General features: G+C 40.9%; 1 protein-coding gene across 2 annotated transcripts in view; it reads left to right on the top strand.

Moving 5' to 3' along the window:
* Window positions 1–23,089, top strand: part of TPRG1 (tumor protein p63 regulated 1) — a 207,885-nt gene that overhangs the window by 91,567 nt on the left and 93,229 nt on the right. For both annotated transcript variants that reach the window (XM_027581960.2, XM_027581959.2), the window contains 2 exons: window positions 7,157–7,387; window positions 16,291–16,382. In XM_027581960.2, coding sequence (XP_027437761.2) covers window positions 7,166–7,387; window positions 16,291–16,382 — 314 coding nt within the window. In that variant the 5' untranslated portion in view covers window positions 7,157–7,165. The remainder of the gene's footprint in view (window positions 1–7,156; window positions 7,388–16,290; window positions 16,383–23,089) is intronic.

Raw genomic sequence — 23,089 nt, forward strand, 5'->3', positions numbered from 1 at the left:
GTCATGGGGATTACACAACATTGAGATAAATGCTACAAGTCAGGGACCCAAGCCTTACTCAAACCCAAACAAGTGTTTGTGGGAGTGTGTAAGAAAATTAATCTCAGGGAGTCACAAGGGATCTGTAATCTCACAAAGTTCTCTAGTCAATATCTTTGTCTTTATCAATTCTTTTCCGTATATATTTTCAAAGAACCCCCTTTAAAAATTATGTGTCTTGTATGAGGGGCTCAGCAAATCTCTGCATGTTTTCCTTTTTAAATGCGAGAAGACTTATTGGGGCCTTAGTGTATCTCTAGCCCTGGCCTGAGTGAGGTGCCCAGTGGATGCCCTATCAGCTCTGGTCAATGTAGATAGATAGCCATTTGCACTGGAGGGTATTCAGAGGCGGCCAAACACCCCAGAGTCTTCACAATGGGCACCCAAATTCATGACATGGCAGTTGTCTTCCTCTGACCCCACAGCCTGTGCATCACAGGGAACTACCATATTCATGGGAGTCACATAATGAAGATGAGATGGGGGAAACCATACATGAGCCACCTCTCCAGACTTAGATCTAGAATATTCTGGGTACTGGAGAAAAGTCCATCAAATCTTGTGGAGCTATTGAACTGGAAGGAAACTTGGGAATAATTACTCCAAGAGTTTTCAAACTTTCACATAGTGTTCTCCCCACGTGAAAGCTTCAGAAAAGATCCCAAAGCAGAGAAGTGGATCTGCTTTGATTGAAATGAGTTACTCATTTATGCAAACCATAAAGTCTGGCCTCTCATTTTGCAGATGAGGAATCTGCGGTGCAGAAAGAGGAGTGACTTCCCTAGGGTTACTCAGTGAATGAGTGGGGGTGCGTTCTTCATGCTGGCCTTATGTTCCGCCCGCCCCCTTGCTGAATGAGCACAGGACCCTGCCCACCAGGGGGCAGCTGGGAGGGAAGAGACCCTGCATCCATTCAACTTTTCCCCAGGATACAGAGCAGCCCTGCTGGCATGTTATCCCTAATGCACAAAATGTGAAATTGTGAAGGCTTGTTTGCCAATTCTCTTATCTCAGCTGGTACCGAGGAGGGCTCGTTGGAGTTTGGAAGTGTTCGAGTATTGTTTATCCACCACACATCCCTTGGCTGTTCTCGAAGAGACTCAGGAAAGGCTGCACATATAAATTCACATAAATTACCTTTATAAAATGTCAAAATTAAAAGTGGATTTTTATTTTGGGGATGTGCCTCGAGCATGTTAACCCCTTCTAGTGGGTAGAGGTGTCACCATCAGAAAAGCAGTCGACTTCTTTGAAAGCAACATAAGCCACAGGAACTTACTCCCACGCTCCCTCCCCAGCCCAGCACTACCTCACCTGCAAGAGGCAGCAGTTCTTGTCAGCAAACCAGGGACTTTTCTAAGCTCCTAGCTGGCCCGCAGATAATCCTCTGGAAAGAGTATTTTTAATCCCGGGCTGGCCATAACTTCATTCTTTATTACTTCTTTTTAATTGACTAACTGGACAGTTCAGGGGAGAAACAGAACCCAACTGGGCCTCAGTTTCCTCATTTACAAAATGTGGATGGGTGTTTCCTAACTAGGCATTCTGTCTGCCCAAGGATCCGGAGAGGCAGTAATGGGGATCCTTAAGTAGGTATTAATATTTCAAAAGCTTTATGGAAATCACAAGACACCTGCAATAGGGTTGCATAGGTTAAAAACAATCCCATGGAGACTTATGGAAATACATGGAGAAGACAGGGAAAGTAAGGGAGAAACAGCTGTGCAGGCTTGCCAGGGAGGCAGAGAGGGTGAGGAGCCAAGGACTTCTTACAACTGGATGGAAAAAGGGGGAACATAGTGCTGGAGAGTGGCATGCATGGCCCTTGAAAAGAGGCTCACCGTGAAACAGCCCTGAGGTTTACTGCTATCTCTGTTTATTTTACTGTTATCTCTGTGATTCTTTTTGTTATGTCTAACCTATTCTTTATTAAACTCTTGTGAAAACGAGAAAGTCCCCAAACTCTCCCTTTCTTTGCCTCTGGTTGGAGTGGTGGCCACTCAGTGTGGCCAGCTACTTCTTTAAAGCTGATCAGAAGTTTTCAGCATAGTTCATTGTATGCTTTTCTAGAAAACAAATATTTATTGGGGTCAGCTCTTCTGGATCTCTCTTTGATTTTAATAAAGCAAAAAATAATTGTCTTGAGTTTGTACAGTTTGTCCACAGGACAGAAATCTTTCAGCTGGAACAGAATCTTCCAGAATAAAGGTTTGGAAGGCACTGGAAAGGGTAGGGAATGTTTCTAGTTCTGATGATTTAGGATGGAGTCCCAGAATGGAATATTAAGCAGGCAATGTCTGTAGTAGGATGTAGGTTTAATTCAGGGCCACATTATCATTTTCATGAGCCTAAAACTCTTTAGCCTTTATGGACCTCTCCACCTCTCCATAACATTATCAATATTAAAACTTACATTTCTTTATGACTTTAAATGGTTCCCCCATTTTTTCGGTTTTAGGCAAAACCAAAAGTTTTGGGTGTCCTACAAATTTCACTTTTTTTCCTGACATGAGAAAAAAATCAAAACGTTTCTTTTGACCATGCAATTTTTAATTTGTCTCTTCCAATTTTAAAATAAATTAACACGTTTCCTGAGCCCCTAAAAGGTTTGTGGACCATAGGCACTACGCCTGTTGAACCTAAGAGATAAGTCAGCCTGACTGCAAGGTAGAGGAGAAAGCTTTAGTTCACAGGGCTGGGTGCTGGGTACCTGCTGCGGATCCAAGAGAAACTGGGGTGAGCCTTGTTCCATGGGAGGTGTATCTCCCATCCCAGAGCAAAGCAGAGCTGACTGATGGAGACATTAGACAAAATTGTTTCCAGTTGACCAACACCTAAGTTTGACAACTGCTTCTCTGCTTTTCTTCTAAGTGATACAACTTGAAGCAGTGAACAAGAGTCAGGAGTCCTGTCTTGTTTCTATTTAGCTGCGTGTCCTTGGGCGAGTCCCCCTCCTGAGCATTCCGCAGTTTGCAAAATGAAGGAGTTGGACTAGACATTGATTCTCGAGCTACAATTTATGCCCTATATGCTTCTGAAATATTATCAGAAAAAGTCACAGAAACACAGATGAAAGCACGTATACAGTGAGGCAGGTATACTTAGATGAGGACCCAGAAATAAGTTATTTACTGCAATACTGTATTAAGTTTAGCTCTGAATTTGCTGGCAGCTGAAAAATATAGAATTCTTACCATCTAACGGAAGGAAGAATAGTGCTTCTTTAGATATTTATTTGGCGTTACATTTGAGGAGGTCATGGAGAAGATAGGACCACTAGTTGACCCCTGAGCGAGCCCCAGAGGAATCGGAAACTTCTCCTCTCTCCTCTGCCCTTGAAACATACACGCCACCCACTATTCCCACGGTGGGAGCCACTTGAAGGACACAGCCTAGAGAGAGAGAAAGAGAGAGAGAGAGTAAGTATTGCTGAGACCATTTTGACCTTATATGTGACTGAATCCAGGTATGTCCTGTGTATAAACTTTTAAGATTCTGGCGGGCACATGCAGAGATGTGCTTGTCTTGAGGCGCCCAAGACAAATTCATATGTAAGTTGCCTTGCTTGTTAAACCTGCCACCTACCAATTTGGATTGGTCTGTTCTTTGGTCTCTCCTTGCCCTCCGTGTCGGGGGTGAGGGGCAGTTTCAGATTATACCAGAATTTGCAAATCAAAATATTTATTAAATGTTTTATTTCTTATTGCAAAAGCAGCACTAACACAATTACAAAAACTTTTTTTTAAAAGGCAAAAATTCAGTTTCAATCCAACTACCTCAATAAATCTAAGTATTTTCCTTGTGCTCTTTACCAATGTAAAAATTATTCAAATCCTCCTATCTAGAGAAAGTCTTTGTTTTTTGCTTTTGCTTTTTTTTTTTCCACCTAGGAAGATACAGCCTTTACTTCCCTGCTGCAGCAGTGCTTATGCAAGTTATTTTAAATGTCTGCACGGTATCAATTGGACAGACTTAGCAATTCCTTGGCTGTTAGGTGTTTAGTTGATTTCTGATTTTTCATTACCTCCCAGAATAAGCAATTAATACTGCACTCTTTTTCTTCTTCAGAGTGTCCTGGAATGAGATTAGGTCAAAAAGTACGGACTTATTCTTTTCTAAGCCTTGACCTTACTTTCCTTAGAAATTGTGCTACTTGAGTACTAAATGCTAACATTTAAGATTCCAAGAAGTGTTAGAGAATAATGATCTTTTTAAATTATAAATGGCTCCAGATGGGTCTGTTGCAAGGCATGCTTTATCCATGTAAGGCAGTGGAAACATTTGAATTTGTCTAGATTTGTTTTCAGTATTAATATGCTTTTAGTGTTTCAATGTATACTACTCAGGCAGAGGTAGGAGAACATATCTATTGAATTCGGGAGAAACATTGGCTGGGCAGAGGTTGATGAGGAATAAAGCTGGCCGCTTCGGTGCTTGGCACTCCTCTCACATTGGGGAGGTTGTTGAAGAAGTCACATTCATTGTCCTTACAAAGATGTCCCCGTGACTAGAGCAGAGCTGGAATCATCCCGGAGTAAGGCAGCCGGGTTCCATTTTCCACGATTCGTGGCTGTAAGAATTTAACTGGAGCTGAGTTTCCTTCTTTCCTGGATCTCAAACAGCTTGGTCTCAAAGTGCTCTGATTCTTTTCCCTGAGTGTTTCCAGAGAAGACAGCCTGAGGGAGAGGAAGTGGTGCTAATTAAGTCCTCCCTCTGTTTTTCAGGCACGGGAGCCTTCTGCAGATGTCTGTTGTGAGGCGTGTGTTCCCAGAGTGTGGCAAATACAGAAGCAGGCTTTCCTTTCCCAAAGGCACAAACTTTCCTTAACAGGTTACAGGGAACTCTAGAAACACACTTCCTTCCAACAGCCACTGTTTGATTGAGGTGACAGACCTGCCAGGGAGGCCAAAGTGCTTCACCGATTGTTCTCTCTGTCTCTGTTTCTGTCTCTCTCTCTCTCTCTCACACACACACACCACACACATACACACATACACTTGCACATGCACACACAATTTTTCCTGCTTCTGCGGGTGCGCCTTGTATTTCTTACAGGCCAATCTCTGCCTTTTATGCATCTAACTTAAAAAAATTACTGAAGACTCAGCAAAGCCTTCCTGCTGCAACACAGCGTGCCTCATGATGGGCGTGCTGGATTGACAGGAAGCATGGTTGGGAGCCCGGGGTGGGCATCCAGGTGCTGCCACGATGATCTGAGTGTGCCCTGGGTGGGTCCCCTAAACGCTGTGATCCCCAGAGAGATGCAGGTAAAATCATCTTCTAGGGTTGCTGGGAGGATCAGATGGGGACTGTGGAGGGCTTTTCACTGGTGAGCCCCCCTAACCAGCTGTGTTTTCTCCTGCATTCAAGCCCCTCAGGGTGACTGTGTATGTCCACCTTTGCCTGAGATAATCCTGATTTACTCTCTCATTCTGACATAATTGTTAATAGTATGTTTTTCATGCTCCAAAGTGTCCAGCTTTAGGCAATAGGTTATATGCTCATACTATTTTTACCTCTCTTGAATACTCTAATTCCAATGTTAAGAATGTACACTTGCTGGGGTTGGGGCTGTTTCTCACTGTCTAGTGTTTCACAAGAATCGAGGGAATGAGATTTATCTGAGTAGGAGCACTGAGGCAGCTCTGAGGATAAGATGGTGTTCCCAGTCACAGTGAAGCCAGGCACAAAACCTACCTTCTATGTAGCATGGACGGTGTACTTACTGCAGGTCTGCCTATCTGGCCTCAGCTTGGAAATGGTGACCTGATGTAGGGGTGCTTTTTACTAGGCTAGTGTGTGCTTTCTATTTATTTTGTTTAATTCTGCTGTATATTTACAGAATAGAAATAAGTTTATCGTGTTTTTACTTATATATAATCATTGTAAGCATCCAGAGACTTATGAAAACAAAAAATTAAAATAACCTCATCCAGAAATAACCGTTAATATTCTATTTTATTTCCTTTTTTTTTTTAAGTTTTTGATGTAGTGTTCAATGATTCATTAGTTAAGTATAACACCCAGTGCTCATTACAGCATGTGCCCTCCTCAGTACCAATCACCCTGTTACCCCTTCTCCCACTCTCTGCCCCTCTGAAGCCCTCAGATTGTTTCCCATGGTCCATAGTCTCTCATGGTTCATCTCCCTCTCTGATTTCTTTTTAGACGTTTTCTAGCCCTGTCACACAATACATGTATATACATATTCAACTCCCAGTTTCCTTTCTTCTTTCTTTTTTTCTTTTTGAATCTGAATTATTTTAACCCATTTGAATATAGTAAGTCATAATTATTCATAATGTTTTTCCACTAACAATATATTTTGGACAGATTTCCATGATAAAAATATGCATTTATATTTTTAATGACTACATTATATTTCACTTTATGATATAACATATTTAGCCAGTTCCCTACTGACCAGTTCTTAGTTTTACTATATTCTTTTGGTATTAGATACAATGTTGTTTGAGTGTCTAATGTGGCTGTTTTATAAATGTTTTGCTATTAGACATAAAGTTGTGTATTTTTCTGTTATTAGAGACATGTGATGAACTACTTCAATATTGATATTTTTAGGCATTTGTCTAAATTATTTCCTTACGATAGAATTTTAGAATTGTTGTTTTTGAGTCAAAATATGCTCAGTTCTAAGTGCTTTTGTGCCCTATTACTACCCAAGCAGCATTCAAGAAGGTGCATTATCATTCCATTTACCTGTTAAATATGTTGGCAGGCTGGTGGGTTTTTAAGCAAAAATTCTATGAAATCATGAAGATCAACTGCTTGGTAATTATTTCATACTGCCATCTCCGTACTCCGCTTCTTGTCCTCTGGGATTCAAGGTGGGAAAATGGACCTACTTGCAACCCCCTTTTGTCTGTCTAGAGGGTCTCTGCTTCGCTGCCCTGGTAAATGGCCCAACAGGGTAATGCAGTCTGTGTTATTGAACTGCATTCATTAAGGCCTTTGTTTAGTTAACAAGTGAGTGCCTTTGTCAGTTTCAGGAGCATCATTTGCACCCTGTCGACTTTTTGCCCTGGCCAGGACAGAGGTGACTTCTTTTCCCTTTATTTTTTCCCTAATGAAAAGATTATTTCTTCTCTTGTTTTAGGTAGAAGAAATGTCAATGATTAGGAGTTTTGAAGGATTCCAGCCTGTATCTCTGAAGCAGGAGGGAGATTACCAACCCTCTGAGACTGACCAGCTGTCCACGGAGGAGGGGGACCCAGGCATGGACCCAGAGCCAAGGCAGATTTCAAGGCAGCCAAGTGTGACCGAATCAACACTGTACCCCAATCCTTATCACCGACCTTTTGTCTCACGGAAGTACTTTGCTACACGGGTAAAGTTTTTGGTGCCCTGAAGTACTGTACAAGACAATTCTTACAATATTCTAATATTACCAAGTATTTTCACATTTGTTATCTCATGTAATAGTCATAATAACTGTGAATTAGTTATCCTTCTCCCCATTTTACAGGTGAAGGGGCTGAATTTCAGAGAAGTTAAGGGTCTATTTTTGATAACCAGGTAGTATTGAGGAGAAGTCGGTTATCCAGTGTCTGTGGATCTTTGGCTCCTCAGTCCTGTGTTCATGTTAAACCTGATCTCCACAGATTAATGATCTATGGAGAGAAAACCCAAGCAGCTAGAATATAAAGTTGTGTGCCCAGAGTGGTTATTTGTTGCATGTTTGAAAAAGACATGGGTGATGGAGTGGAAAGGCTTGCTGAGAATGGATTGAACCTCAGGGTCTACACTGGGCTGCTGGTGTTACGTGTGGGAGCAGGCACTTCGAAATCCCAAACCTTTGGCTGCTGTCTGCAGCTGACCTCTTTTACCTGAGCATTAGAGCTGAGAGAGTAAATGGATGGATGGGTAATGAGGATGGGGTTTGTATATCTAGATACAAAGATTGATGGGGCGCCTGGGTGGCTCAGTCGGTTGAGTATCTGACTCTTAATTTTGGCTCAGGTCATGATCTTGGGGGTTGTGGGATTGAACCCCATGTCAGGCTCTGCACTGTACTGGGTGTGGAGCCTACTTGAGATTCTCTCTCTCCCTCTCCCTCTCCCCCTTCCCCTGCTCACTCACTCTCTCTTAAAAAGAAAAAAAAAAGATATTTTGAACTTCTAGCATTTGGATCAAGTGGAGAGTGCTTCCTGGGTTTGAGTACTTTTCTCTTTCTCTCGAACTCTCCTTCCTACTTATCAATGTTCTTTCCCAATCCTTCAATGTTCTTGTTTACACAGTAATTGCTGGCTCACAGGCTATAATCAGTCAGTGGCAAAACTGGGGATTGTACAGTGTGACAAAGGAGAGTATCTCATCTTTGAAGCATACGTGGGACACATCTTGAAAAAAGGTTTTTCTCAACTCAATCTTATAATTAAATGGTGGCTAAGACATTGTGACAATTTACAAAGTTTTAATGAATCCTGATTTGGTAGCTTTTAAAACATCTTTGGTTAAGATAAAAATTCAGCTAATGTGACTCAGTGTGTGTGTGTGTGTGCATGTACGTGTGTGTGCACGCACGTGTGCGCGTGCATGTTTGAAGCTAAGATATACCCGTATCATCTGTATTTAGCCACTCGTATGTGTTAAGGTGCTTTGGTAGGTGCTATGCTATGTGCGTGTTTGTGTGAGCGTCTTTGTCTAGGCAGAGCATATAGTTTGTTTTCTAAAGTATGTGAACGTTATTGAATAAGCAAAATTAAGTTGTAAGATACATCTGTGAAGGAAATCAAAGCATCCCCTAAAGTTGTCTCATCTTTGGTAATGATGATGTATCAGTCACAGTTTGATGAGATAACAACCATGAGTGGTATGGAATAAGAGATTCATTGTGCTCAGAAGCTGGTGCAGTCATGAGGGCTGGCTGGGGAGTCTCTGCAAAGCTGTTGTCTTTGCATCTGGTGATGGGCCTGAAGCTGCGCCACGCCATCAAGTGAAGCAGCCGTGAATATGAGCTGCCGCAGTCACTGCGGGCCTGCACTGATCTTCCGCAGGGAAATGACCGATGTGTCACTTCTGCCTTGCCAGTCTGACACTAATGTCTCTTGTGGCCAACTCTAATTGGGAAACAGGAAAAGAAATTCTAGAAAAATGTAGTTTTAGCTTAGCTAAATCGACACAGTTTGAAGCCACCATGGAGCTTTTCTTTGTTTGTTTGAATGATGCTTTTATTTGTGTGGCTCTATGTAACTTATCAAGTGAAGTTCCCTGGAGCCACACTGTAAGGTAGGCAGGGGAGGACTTAGCACTCTTGCTTCATTGTAAACAGTGCAGCTTCAGGGGAGTGAAGTGACCTGACCAAGTCACACAATATTAATGGAATAGCTTTAGCTAGAATCTGTATCTCCTGTCTCTAAGTCCAGAGCTCTTCCCACCTCATGTACAACTGCACGTATGGCCCCTTTCTAAGTCAGTCAATGACTGACTCCAGTCCATGTGAAGAGTATCTTCTCCCTCGGGTATATAGAAACAAACCCTAAGTTCTCAAGATGTTGGGAGGGAAAGCTTCTAATGTTAATGAGTTTAAAGTAGACTTGAGGATTCTTTAGGAGCTGTGAGGGCTACATTCCCAAGGCACTCAGCATTTGCTCTCCTTCAGACCACATAATATATATTCTGTGAGCATGTGAATATAATGAATGTGCTTTATATGTATTTTTATATTTTTATCTATACCTATAAATTTCCTCATTTGCAATGTGTGGATAAAATACTAGTTTTATACAGAGGTTTAAGTAGGCTGATTTTGTAAATATTTTTAGTACAGTGTATGACACGTCTATTAACATTTCCTAAGCAGCATCTCGTTGCTATTATGAATGCTTTCTCCTTTTCTTGTTGATTTGGCATTCCCATTTCTGTAGTTGGTCATAGGGAGTGACATTAAGATGCCCGTGACCTCACCATGACTTCCAGAAGGAGATATAAATGTAGATGTATAGCGTCTATAGCAGTAAAGAGGTTTGAGTTAAGGAAACTCATTCATTTCTCAGGGAATAATTCAATAAGACCCCGGCTCTGAATGATTCGGATCTATGAAAGATTCATCATAAAGTATCATTTCTTAGAGCTGAAACGAGATCGACAGATGATCTGGTCCACTGGTTCTCCATTTTATCATGCAAACAAATGACCTGCAAATCTTGTGAAAATGCTGGTCTGATTCAGTAGGCCTAGAGGAAGGTCTTAGATTCTGCATTTATATAGATCCTCTGGCAATAAGATGCAATCTGTCCACAGACCACACCTTGAGCACCAACGAGCTAGTCAACACTCTCGTTTTCAGAAGTAACTAAGGCCCAGAGAGGGGTTGTTGCTTGTCCAGTGTCATAACCATTAATAAGCACCAACTTGCCCAAGACGCTAGTAGTAAGTGCTAAAGCTAGGGTTAGAACCCAAGTTTCCCAATTCCCAATTCATATTTCTGTGATCCCAAGAAGCAATTAAAAAGAAGTAAGTTTATTACAGTGCAAGAGTTTAAAGCATATAGGTTGTAAATTCAGAAGAACAGTAAGTAAATGAGTTGAGGAATTCCTTGATCAAGCATTTTATTAAATGTTTTAAAATCATTTCACAAAAGGTAGCTTATTGGAAAAATTAAAAAGAAAAATGTCTATAAGCAAAATAAAAGCCACCATAATCTCCCTGCCCAACATTAACCAAAGTATATTGAATGTGTGCTTATACATTTTGGTGTATATCCTGTCTTATTTATTTCCTCACGTGTACAATTCGTTGCATAAAAATATTTCTGTGTCAATAACTATACCTCCATAAACTCATTTTTCACAATTCAATAACATTCCACTATAGAATATGCTACAATTTATTCAACTTTTGATGGACATGTAAGTTGTTTCCTACTTGTATCTTTTAACCCAGAAAGGAAAGTTACTCTTTGGCTTGCTGTGGTAGTATGGCACTGAGTTTCTTAGGCTCCAGGAGTAGATGCCCAATGCTATAATAAGAAGATCAATTATATGAGTTTCAAGCTGGATACACAAAGATGTGACTGCTCTGGAAGTTTAAATTAATTCAGGACAAACAAGAGGCTCAGTCTCACAACCCTGAGATCATGACCTGAGCTGAAATCAAGAGTCGATTGCTTAGCCTACTAAGCCACCCAGGTGCCCCCAAGAGTCATTTTTTTAGCATTATAACCTCATGTATTAGATCATACCAGATCATAAAAGAAGTCAATCTGGTTCCTTAAACCTCTTATGTTATTTCATGGGGCATCTGGGATGTTGCTTCCTACCACAGGCTTCCAGACTATTATTTATTTCCTGAACTGTGCCCTTCCAACATAGCGATGTTCTTGCTCGGAGCCAGAAGGGGCCTTAGAGGAAAATTTAATCCAACCCCTGAAACACACAAAGGAGATGTGACTTGTCCAAAGTCAACCAGCAATTTAGGAGCCATGCCAAGACTGAGAGCCAGGACTCCTGATACTTTTTACCACCCCTCCAGAGCCTCTGACCTTGGACAATGAATGAGAGGTCATAGGAATGAATGTCTGAAGCACTTGCTATCACTCTGCTTGGATATTTTTTTCCTCCTGTTTTGTTCATTTGCTATTTTATTGCTTAGACATATCTAAAAAAGGCCTAGTGCCTTTTCTGAACAAAAGTACCACTCAAGGCTAATAACTCGAGGTATATTATGATAATCCCTTTAGTTGTGGAGACTGATATTCAAAAGCAACTTCTTATGAAAGGAACAATACTTGATACGCATGGGGAAAGATATTTTTAAACTCCCTGTAGGACTCTATATTTGCAGATACCTTATCAGAAAGTTGAAAGCGATTAGGGATGGGGAATTATCTCTAAATTTGTACTTGAGGATGTAAATTACATACAAACTAATGGGACTAAAACTATTTGATCTTTTAATATTTAATTAATGGTTCCCCATGGCCTTTTTATAGCCTGTGTTCTATTGTGAGGAACGAGACCTTAATAAGCAGGTTTGGGACTTCCCATTGTGTAGCAAGATGTCATTGCTTTCATGACACTAATTTGGCTTTCATACTCTCTCCCTTCTCCTCTTCTCTTACTATAGGGTTCCCTGTGTCTTGCTCTTTCATTGGGAACAACTAAATATATTAGTTGTATTGTTATTGTCTGTGTGAGCTTCTTTCTGGTCTAGAAATTACATATCTCACTGGGCAAAAGATTTCTTGATTCCCCTCCTTACACTGAAATCCCTTGAAGATTGTAATAAAGTTGATGTTTCGTTCTGAGGGTAGGCACTTAACAATAATAAAATAAGAAGCATTTCCTTTATTTTCAAAGAGAGACAACTTTGCCCTGGACTTTACAAATCACATCCAATTTAGAGCTGTTTTTCTGCCCGTATGTGTTTACCACAGAGTGATTTCTATCTGGGCATGATGACACCCACAAGAGAGATCCTATTGTGTCTGAGTCCCTGGGAGCATTCCTCTCTATGCTGCCCCCTCCTCTTACTGTCTGGCTAAGGAGTCCAGTACATGGGAAACTATTAGCAGCAGATGGGAGTATTAATTGTGTGACAACTGGCCCCTGGCTAGTCCAGCTTACAGAAATATAGGGAAACACACACACACACACACACACACACGTCTTTGAAATTCCCTCAGTAGGTTTGTTTTGACTGAAGACATTCAGTGCTGAACTATTAGAAAAGATATTGCCTACTATGCTGTGTAATGACTTGTAAATAAGGAGCCCTCCTCATGATTTTTCTTCAAATTTAGCATTAGAAATATATATGTATTGGATGATGGGTACTTATTATTCCATCATACTTTCCTATTAGTCTTAGGCGGCATGGAGTCTTCGAGATAATTGTTCCCTTGCAGTGACCATTAGACCCCCAAATCCTGGTACAACTATTTTCCCTCCATTTAATATTACAAAAAGAATGAAAATACAGTGTTTTATTATTCAGTGTTCCCATATGCTTCTGGCATTTCCCAACAGCTCTGTTACAGTTACTATTATCTTATCCCCTCGGCAAATGAGTAAACTGATGTCTGGAATAATAAGGACATAATATGGGTCTCACGGCAGGCAGAGACCTTGCCCTAGACACAAGTCAGAGTGTTCACACACTATCTCGTTTTCTACACTGAGTGGCTGAAGTTTATTTATTCCAGTCAACCCACAATGGCAAACGGAAGAGAGTAAAATAATCTATCAGGATACAGTGATTAACTGTTCCATAAAGGCACAACCACTGTTTCTGCTGAAGGTGAGAATAGCACACTCAGTGAGGACACTGACAGTACTCTAGAAACCTCCCAACCATTTTATAAAAACCATACTGATGTTCAATGTTTAGGTTTTGAAAAGGTGTACAGTAAAACGTCACCTCCATCCACTGTCCCATCAAGTGCCTCCCCCCTCATAGGGGACCACTGTTAGCATTTTCTAGGTATCCTTCTAGAGTTGCTTTAGCATATACAAGCACGTGCAAATATTTATTCTCATCCCTTCTCTTTTTTATACAAAAATGTGACATATTTATCTTTTCTGTTGAACATTTTTTCTTTCACTTAATAATACATTTTGAAATCATTCCATATTAGCACGGATTTCCTAATTTTTCATATTCATCATGTTCCATTGTATGGACGTGTCCCCTATTATATCTAACAAGTCCCCTATTGATTGATATGTGCCTTATTTCCAAAATTTCGCTATTCACAAATAAGGCTGCGAAGAACTCTTCATACACATCTGTCATTTTGCACATATGCAAGAACATCCATAGTATGATTTCACAGAAGTGGAATGTGTAGATCAAAGGATAGATCATTTTGATAGATTTTGCCAGTTGCTTTCCATAGGGAAGACAAGTAAGGTTTTGAAAAATTCTAAAATTTTATATTCATCTTCACATGTTCTGGCAAAGTGCCTGGTGTAAAAGCATTCAACAAAATGCTTATTTTGGGATTATTTCATTATTCTCCAGTTTCACTTACAGTTTTTTTTTTTTTTTTGTTCTTCTGAAAAGTATTAGTTTCACTACTGAGCTATATTAGCTAGAGGAAGAAATTGTGTGGATATACGAAGAGAGACAGGAAAAATAGCCTGATGAGTCATCAAAGAAAGGCTGATTTTGAGCAGTGGGCCTGGTGCATTCTGGCTGTATCCCAGGAAGCTTGGGTTGGGAGATGGGAGCACTGTCATGGGATTATAGGGGATTTCTCTCCAGCCTAGTTTGATCCTGCCCGTGGGGTCACTAGAACAGTGATGTTGGCACAGCCTTCTCTGTCAGTGGGGGCTCAAGGCATACTTGATTTATGCTCCACAACTTACTGATTTAATGACTTACAACTTCCGGCAGGCACAGGCTGCCATCTTAACTCTCTGACAACCTGTGAACCAGCAGCCGAGGATGACAAAGGAGTCAGAAATCATTCAGTCCACTGGCTGACTATTCAGTTCAGCAGGAAATGTGTTAAAATGAGGTACTCAGAATGTCTCAGTATCAGGGCTGTGATCATATTTTCTTAAAGACTTCCAGGAGGCTTTCATCATCAGTTTGGCTCAGAAAGCTCTGGTTCAGTCTCCTCATTTGTCTTTATAGATAAGGAAATGGAGGCCAAGAAAACTCAGATCATTGGCTAGAGGTCACAGAATTGATTTACCACAGATCTGGAACAGGAACCCAGGTCACTCGACTCTGTTCAATGGACATTTCCTGGATGACTTGGGCTTTGCCCAGTGAATTGGAGGGGGAGGGGCAGAGCTAAGTAGGGAAAGCTCTGCACCATTTCCTACCACTTCATCTGAAGCAGTGCCATTCTTTTCCTGTTTTTCGTATATGGTTTCTCCTATTCTAAGGTTTTTTTTTCCTTGACCTATGGACTCTGTGGCCAAAATGTTTCAAAGTCTTTCATCGTAGACTGAGAAAGCAAGCAAATCCTAATCTACCACCCCCGCCCCCAACCAACCTCCGAGAGGAAAAGGCATTTGGATGGATCCTAGGCCAGGCTAGTGTCCTGGTTTCCTTTTGTGAGAGAAGGGTCTCAGGCTGGGAGGATTAAGAATGTTAATATTTAGAGACGATTAGGTGGTTAGTATTAAAGCCCTGTTATATAGAGAATATTCAAGAACTGGCAACCTACTTGTCAGTAGCTCAGGGCTGGGAATGAGGCCAGCACTGCATTGTAGGTGGGGCAATGGAAAGTCTGTTTTCTTGTCTTGTCTCTACCACTTCTTAGCTGAGTGAATTTGACAAGTTACTTCCCCACACTGGCCCCTGTTTCCACACCTATAAAATGAAATGGCTTAGACTAGATAATCCCTGGGCTGTAGTGGTTCTCAACCTTGGCTATATATTGGAGTCATCTGGGATGCATTAAAAAATGCTGGTGTATTGATATGTGAGTCCCATCCACTGAGTATCTGGATATGATTGCCCTGGTGTGCAGCCTGGGCATTAGGATTTTTAAAAGCTCCCCTGGTGATTTTGATGTGTAGCCAAGGGTAACTGTCTAGAGAGCAATAGTTCTCATAGTACAGTCCCACACCAACAGCATCACCTGGGAACTTGTTGGAAATGCAAATTCTCAGGCCCACTCCAGACCTGCTAAATCAGAAACTCTGGAAACGGTGCCCAGACATCTGTGTTTTTGATTCTGATGTGCACTGAAAGTTTAGGGATCACTGAGTTAGAGGTCTATGAATTTCTTATCAGGAAAAGGGTTAATCAAATTTTAAACTAGAGGTAGGCCCATAAGTAGGAGCACCTGTTTGGAGAAGGGTAAAGAATGCAAGATAAGGAGACAAAAAGTTAATTCCCCAGAGTCAGCTAAAATTATGTCAAAATATTAGAAAAAGATTTAGGTGTTTTATTGCCATGTGTTCTTTAAAGAGAGAAAGGTTTGATTTTAAAAATGTATATATTGCTAAATGCTTTGAATTTTCTTATAAACTTGTTTATTCAGGAAAACTGGCCCTCTGAAAATGGCTGTCTTCATTTCTTCGAGAAAGTATGAGTAAGATCATGGGAGACAGGACTTGGATCACTTTGGTCCCACCCAAGGAGAACAGCTTTGTAAATACCAGAGTTCAAGACAGCTCCCGGGCAGGCTGTGCCTAGAACAAATAGACAGATGCAAGAGCTATCTTTCCCATCAGCTTTCTGGAGGAGGCTGTGGGTTATACTCACTAATCATAAGCACAAAGAGGGCTCAGTTTTCTCTAAACTAGGTATTTTCTTTGTTCCACTCAGCCGGGGGCCATTGAGACTGCCATAGAAGACTTGAAAGGCCACATAGCCAAGACTTCTGGAGAGACAATTCAAGGCTTCTGGCTCTTGACAGAGTGAGTAGTTATGGCTAAGTGAAGGCCAGTGGAAATCTAGCATTTTCCTTGACACCACTGTAGCAGAATAGAAGGTAGACATGTGGACGGATTTCTTCTGGATGCCGTGTAAGATCATTGATTGGCATATCCCCCAGTTAGAGAGTAAAGTTCTGTGGTGCCCTTATGGCTGATGTATGACTAGGTTTCACTCCTAGCTAGTCGCTTCACTCAGCTATCACTCTGACTCCCTTAGGTCAGGCCCTCATCATGGCTCTCAAGGACTATTGCACTGGCCTCCTCACCCATCTCTTTGGTTCCAATCTGTCTCTTATAAGTACTCTCCTTCCAGCCACATCAGGCTACTAACCATACCACTCAGGGGACGGTGGAAAAGAAGGTTAAAAAAATGAATGAGGTCAATGTATACAGTTTGAATTTTATCTTATGTGTAATAACATGGGCCATGAAACCGGGAAATTCATGCAAGATAGAGAAGACAGGCCACCAGCCCAGAGTTAAGATAAAAACCAAGTCCAACACTTGAGTTCTTATTCCTTTAATAAGTGCTCTATTCATCCCTGAGGCTTATCTTAGCTCCAAGGGCTTTAATTACAAATGACACCATGAAGATGGTTACCTTTGTGTCTTGCACTGGTGTCTGTGACTTTTTCTTCACTTACCAGTAAACTATTAGGAATGCCATGGTCTTTACAGTGATAAAGTAATATATTCACGTAATATATCCACATAATAATATATTCACATAATAAGAGGAAGAGGTATCTCTTTTCTCCTACAGAATCTATAATATTAAATGGAGGATGTAGTTAGAACTCCATTTTGGATACTCAGTTGATTCAGTAAGTTTTCTGGCTCCAAAGAGTCCAGCAGAAAAACTCAGTAATTCCTATACCTTGAGTAAAGAATCATTTAATCTTTCACCCCTGGGCAGAACATCTCCTTTAAGTTTTTTTTTTGGGGGGGGGGTTGTGGTGAAGATGGGCAACACTTGAATGTTCAACCTTCCAGTCCAGCAAAATAACTCCCTCAATCAGTGGAATATAGAACCTGATCACCTGTGGGTCCACCTGACTGACCACCGCATTACATTATTTTTTCAAATGAGTTCTAAGAATTGAATGAAAATGAGCTTGGAAAGCCAACCTGATCATTTTTAAGCATTTGTTTCTTCATGTATAGACTGGAGATAATGATATGCACCTGAGGAATTGTTACAAGGGCTAAATGAGATGGCCTGGTAAAATTCTTAGCGAAGTCCCCAGCCCATAGTGGATTTTCAACAGATGTCAGTGTCTCTCCTCTGTTCACAGGTTCTAACTATTGTTAAGGCCTTTTGCTTTTGTTTGTTTGGTTGCCTCTGCCTTTATTTCTGTCCTATCCATCTCTATCTCTTTAATCTCTGGGTTATCTCTAATGAAAAGAAAATTCTATAATTCAGTCTTTTTACTTATTCACTTTTACCAATGCACATTTCACACCCTACCTCCCATCTGCAAAGTAAAATTTGACTTGTACAAATAAAATGTCTACCTTGATTAAGACAGGCATCTACTTGAATTCTGAGGGTCTAATCAGAAGTAGACACTTACCTATTTTGTTTCTACAGTGCTTTTCATTTATAAGAAAAAATGTACAAATGCAGTCTTTCAAAATCCAGGGGTGGCATTTTGAATTCTCAAATAATAGAATCAGCAATTTCTTTAATAGTACATGTTTTAATTGTCTTATTTCTATAGAAATTTGGCTTATTTTTGTTTGTTTGAATGTTTTTGTTCAGTGATTATAAAGGCCTATAGATATCATTTGTCCAAAGATAAATGAGACTTTGTGATCTGCATTGAGACTTAGCACCATAATTCTGTCTGTTTGATTTAATGTCAACTAGGATGATTAATAAAACTAGCAGTTTTCAGATAAATATGAATGGTTGTGCCACAAAGACCCAAGTTTTGCACCTAGCTCTGAACCTAATGGGAAGCTCCAAAGAGTTGATAAGGACTATCTGGCAACTAGTTTTCTATTTCTCTTTTGCTTTGTGGTATTCATATATATTATTGGATAATAATGAGGGATGTATCCTGTTCACGTGGAATTTTAAGCAATCATTGTCATTTGCTGTCAGACTTTCTTCCTTTTGCAGTTTGAAACCATTTCTCTTCTTTACTGTATGTTTTTTAAAGATTTTATTTATTTATTTTTAGAGAGAGAGTGTGATGGAGCAGAGGTGAGGGACAGAGGGGGAAGGAGAGGGAGAGGGAGAGAAAATCCAAAGCACACTCCATGCTGAGCATGGAGCCCAGTCTGGGGCTCAATCCCACGACTGCAAGATCATGACCTGAGCTGAGAAGAAACCAAGAGTCAGACGCTTAACCAGCGGAGCCACCCAGGTGCCCCTCATTTCTCCTCTGTAAATTATAGTTCCTTTGTGTTCTCTTTGGTCTTCCTCTCTGCCAAAATCCTTTTACACATCTTCCCACCCATCAAAAGCTACTTTCAGGGGTACCTGGGTGGCTTAGTCGGTTAAGCGTCTGCTTTCGGCTTTGGTCTTGATCCCAGGGTCCTGGGATCAAGCCCTGCATCGGGCTTCTCACTCAGTGGGGAGCCTGCTTCCCCTCCCTCTCTGCCTGGGCCTCTCTGCTTACTTGTGATCTCTCTGTCAAATAAATAAATAAAATCTTAAAAAAAAGAAAAAGCTACTTTGAAGAAAGATTTGATTCCAGTCATTTCTACCATAGTAAGAATTTGCCCTTTGCTTTTCTTTGCCTGTGGAGTCCTAAAGCTGTCTTCTTGTAATGGAAAGAGCTGCCAGTTGTAATTAAGATGATTCAGGCATCTGGGCTAAATGAATAGGCCCCCAGTCACTGTGACTGTTCAAGCAGAAGATGGGCGGCATTTGTCAAAGGAAGAGCATGCATAGAGGTTCTGAATGACCTTTCGCACTTAAGTCTTGGTTTGTTTGTTGTGCACCAATGTAGGGAAGGCAAACACAACAATAAAAACAATCAAAAACCAAAACCCCCAAAATAACAACAGCAAAGCAAAACAAAACAAAAAAAACTGAACAAACCTATAAATATACAGACAGGCCCAGAAAGGTAAGAGCCTGGGGCTACTCTTGTCTCCTATTCTCTTTTTTTCTAATGGGATGAGACCCAGCTATTCAGTTCTTATGAGTTACAGAGACTGTACTATAGACCAGCTTCCCCAACTGCACCAACCACACAAGATGCTTTTCAAGTGTAATGCTTTTGTGTTTAAGAGAGATGACTGGGCTTTATGCACATCAATGGTTAGCTCCTTTTATGGAAATGAGAAACCCCCAGCTGCTATCCAGCAATTTAAGGAATGTTTGCTTTCAAACAAGTATTTCAGTTTCAGAATGATAAGAGTGAAAAACCCCTCTAATGTATACAGCACATGACAAGCTAACTTCATGTCCATGAACTTGCTTTATGTGCACGACAGCCTTGCTGGTTTTGTGATTGCCATTTGACAGACGAGAACTGGAGATGAGGAACAAGGAAGTGGGCAGATGAAGATCACGTAACAGATAAAGCGAGGAAGGCAGACTGGGTCCCTGCACTAGTTGGGTTCTGATTCTTTCCCAAAGGGTGTAAGGTGTAGATGTGGGGTGACTTAGGAGCTCAGCTCAACTTTTAGTCATGGGTGGTCAGAGTCCCAGAAGTGGTTTGATGCAGGAGGGTGATGTGGGCACTATAACGATGCATATGTGTTTTATTTTATAACCCCAGTAGAGGTCTGGGACAGCCCCCCATAACCAAACACATGAACATTTTTGCAGGAAAATATGTGATATTTAAAGTAGAATAAATGGCTGCGTGTTGGTTCAGATCTGGCTTGTACCACAGTCGCCGTTTTCAGGGTTTTATTGAATTTGGAATCATGGCTGAGGGTGCACAGCATGTACATGTTTGAAACGTGAAGGATCAATGCATGGGGGGAAGGCTGGCTGAGGGATTAGGTGCTGCACAGTATCAGCGGGTCTGGTCCAGTGGCGGCCGGCGCTGGGTCATGCTGGCTTACGACTGGTGAATGTTACCATTTCAGCAATGTTGAGAGTTGATTGTCAATTATTAAAACATAAAATTCCACACTAAGTAAATTCAATTTAAAGCAAAGCTAATGAACTCAAACCTCCTTACTTTCTGACGCTTTTGACTTCATTTTGCTGTTCCATTTGCTCCTCGTGCCTACGGTATTTGTGTCGTGGAAGTGCTACACGATGTGCTGCCACACACCTCTTCTCAACGGTACCTTCTGTCACACTGGTCACTTGGAATCGACCCTGGTGGCAGTGAGTAAAATGTAAAAGTAAAAATGGAAGTCAGCAAACACGAGAGGTCAGAGCTCGATGTATTGCTTTGTGGATTGTCTAAGCTCTAGAAAGCAACAGAGGATATTTTTTAACAATGCTGACTAAGCTTAAAAGTGTGTCATGTCTGTGGCTGTGATACTGTAATTGCACACAAAAAAATTAAAATATTTTTCCAGCATTTAGAAAAACTATTATCCAGTTCCACACAAGTCACCTTTTTCACGGAAGAGTAGGTGAACCCTGAACAGGCAGCCGGGGAAAGCTTATGGCCAAGCAGAGGCTGCAAGGCTGCTGAGCGTCTGTGTTCTGGGCCTGAGGCTGGGGCGGAGGCCATTGTTGCTCTCACACCCGCACTGCTGAGCCCCAGTCTGAGCTGGAGGTTATAAAAAGACTCTTCCTGTTCCATCCCTCTTGTGCTCTCTACTGCAAAAGTGTACCATGGGGCACACTTTCAAGAAGAAATGCTTCATGGAATTCTGTTGTTCAGCATAGAACACCTACTGAAGCATGCGTTTGGGACTGAGAGGCGAACTAATAACCCACAGAGCTGGACTTTGTGGATCTCTGTGCTTAATCGTCTGTGAGGAAGGAGTTCAGGGCAACTCATAGGCTTTGGCCTGGGAAACTGATGGGTTCACTGCCACCATTCCAGGTTTAGAAGGAAATGATAACTCTACTTTATTGAGGATATGCTGTATGCCAAACCTTGCAGAAAGAACTTGGTGCATGCAATCTCATTTAGTTATCCCAACAGTCTTGTCATTTGCTTTTTATAGAACTCGCTGAGCACAGTTTTGGGGAAAAATGTGTGTGAGGTGTCCCTAGAGTAGTCACATGGAGATGTTGAATGGATGGCTTTACATATGGATCCAGATACTATCTTCTTAAGTAGATTTTTCAAAAGGGACAGTGATCCTGACATATTGTTTCTTATAGTCTTGTCTCCTATAGAATCTAAAGGCATTAAATAACATTAAGTCAGTAAAAGCATTTTCCAAGGGATATCACCCCAATCCAGGGGAGCTGCTTTGTGATGTTCTAAATGTATACAAGAATATTATTTAGTAAAATTAGAAAAATTAGTTTGAAGGCACTTGCGTGGAGGACATGAGGAGGATGGACAGACAGGCCAACTGGAGAACTGGAAATATGCAACCATCAACTCCAGCTAGATCCCAGTTAGCTGAAACCGTTAAGAATAGAATCCTAAGAAGATTCTAGTTAGGACCCAGGCCACCAGCCCAGCCCATCCTGGAGATTTATATGCCTCTACAGCTATAAAGTCAGGATAGTGTTTATCTTAACTTCATCTCCTCCTTTCACTGTCCTTCTTGCCCCTTTTGGGAAAGAACTTTTTGAAGAAATTGTGTGTATGGCTTCAGAAGTGATACATTAAGGCAGAACCAAGGAGAACATCTTGACACTCTGTGAAGTCTCAAAAATTGTGTTATAATGGCAATGAAGTGGCTCTTCAGTAGAATGTACTCAAGATGTCTTTATATATGGTGCTTAAGGAGGCAGGAAGAGATGGGATCTTTCTATCCAATACATTAGTCCCAAGTGGTGGGGCGGATGTTCTCATTCCTCTTCTTCCTAAATGAGAAGACTTGCCTCCGGTGGCTGGGGTTCAAGTAACCCTCGCTCTTCATCTTTGTGGAAAATACTGTCTGTTTCATTGCCTACCTTCCCCTAAACCTGCCGAGGTTTCCATCCTAGCACTTTGGTATAATAAATATGTGAAATCCAATTCTGTATCTACATATCGTCAATATATGGCATATATAACATATAGACAATAGAACGGAAGTGAGCTTAGTGCCATAGAAAGAGTCCTGAGTTTGGAGTCAGAAGACTTGGGTTTGAATCCTGGTTCTGCTACTCACTATCAATGTAGCTCAGTAAACTTACGTAGGTTTTGCCATTTGTTTTTTTAATTAGGGTATTTGTTTTAATACAGTCCTTAGTCCATTAGAAATTCACTGTTCTTGACAGAAGCACAGCTACTGTTAATTTTTGGTGTATTTTTCATTCCAGCTTTTCTTCATGCATCTTTGCCAAAGATCGGTTATGATATTAATAAATAACATTTATTGAACATTTAAATTGTACCAAGTATTCTGATAAGTGATTTCCCCTCACTTGCCATTACACTGGTATAATACACATGACTTTGATGATCTCTAAATGGCACTTTCCTTGGGTTTTTCCTCATATTTTTCCTTGTTACCATGTAGTTTTTATAAAGTTACTTGACCGTTCATCTATTATTGGATGATTACTTTCCAAACTGTCAGTGCCTACATAAATTTGATGATTGATACTATTCTTTTAAAACTGAAGCCCCCAGTAAAGGATATTTACCAGGAAG

This window comes from Zalophus californianus, chromosome 1 (genome assembly GCF_009762305.2).
Source record: "Zalophus californianus isolate mZalCal1 chromosome 1, mZalCal1.pri.v2, whole genome shotgun sequence".
Classification (NCBI taxonomy): Eukaryota; Metazoa; Chordata; class Mammalia; order Carnivora; family Otariidae; genus Zalophus; species Zalophus californianus.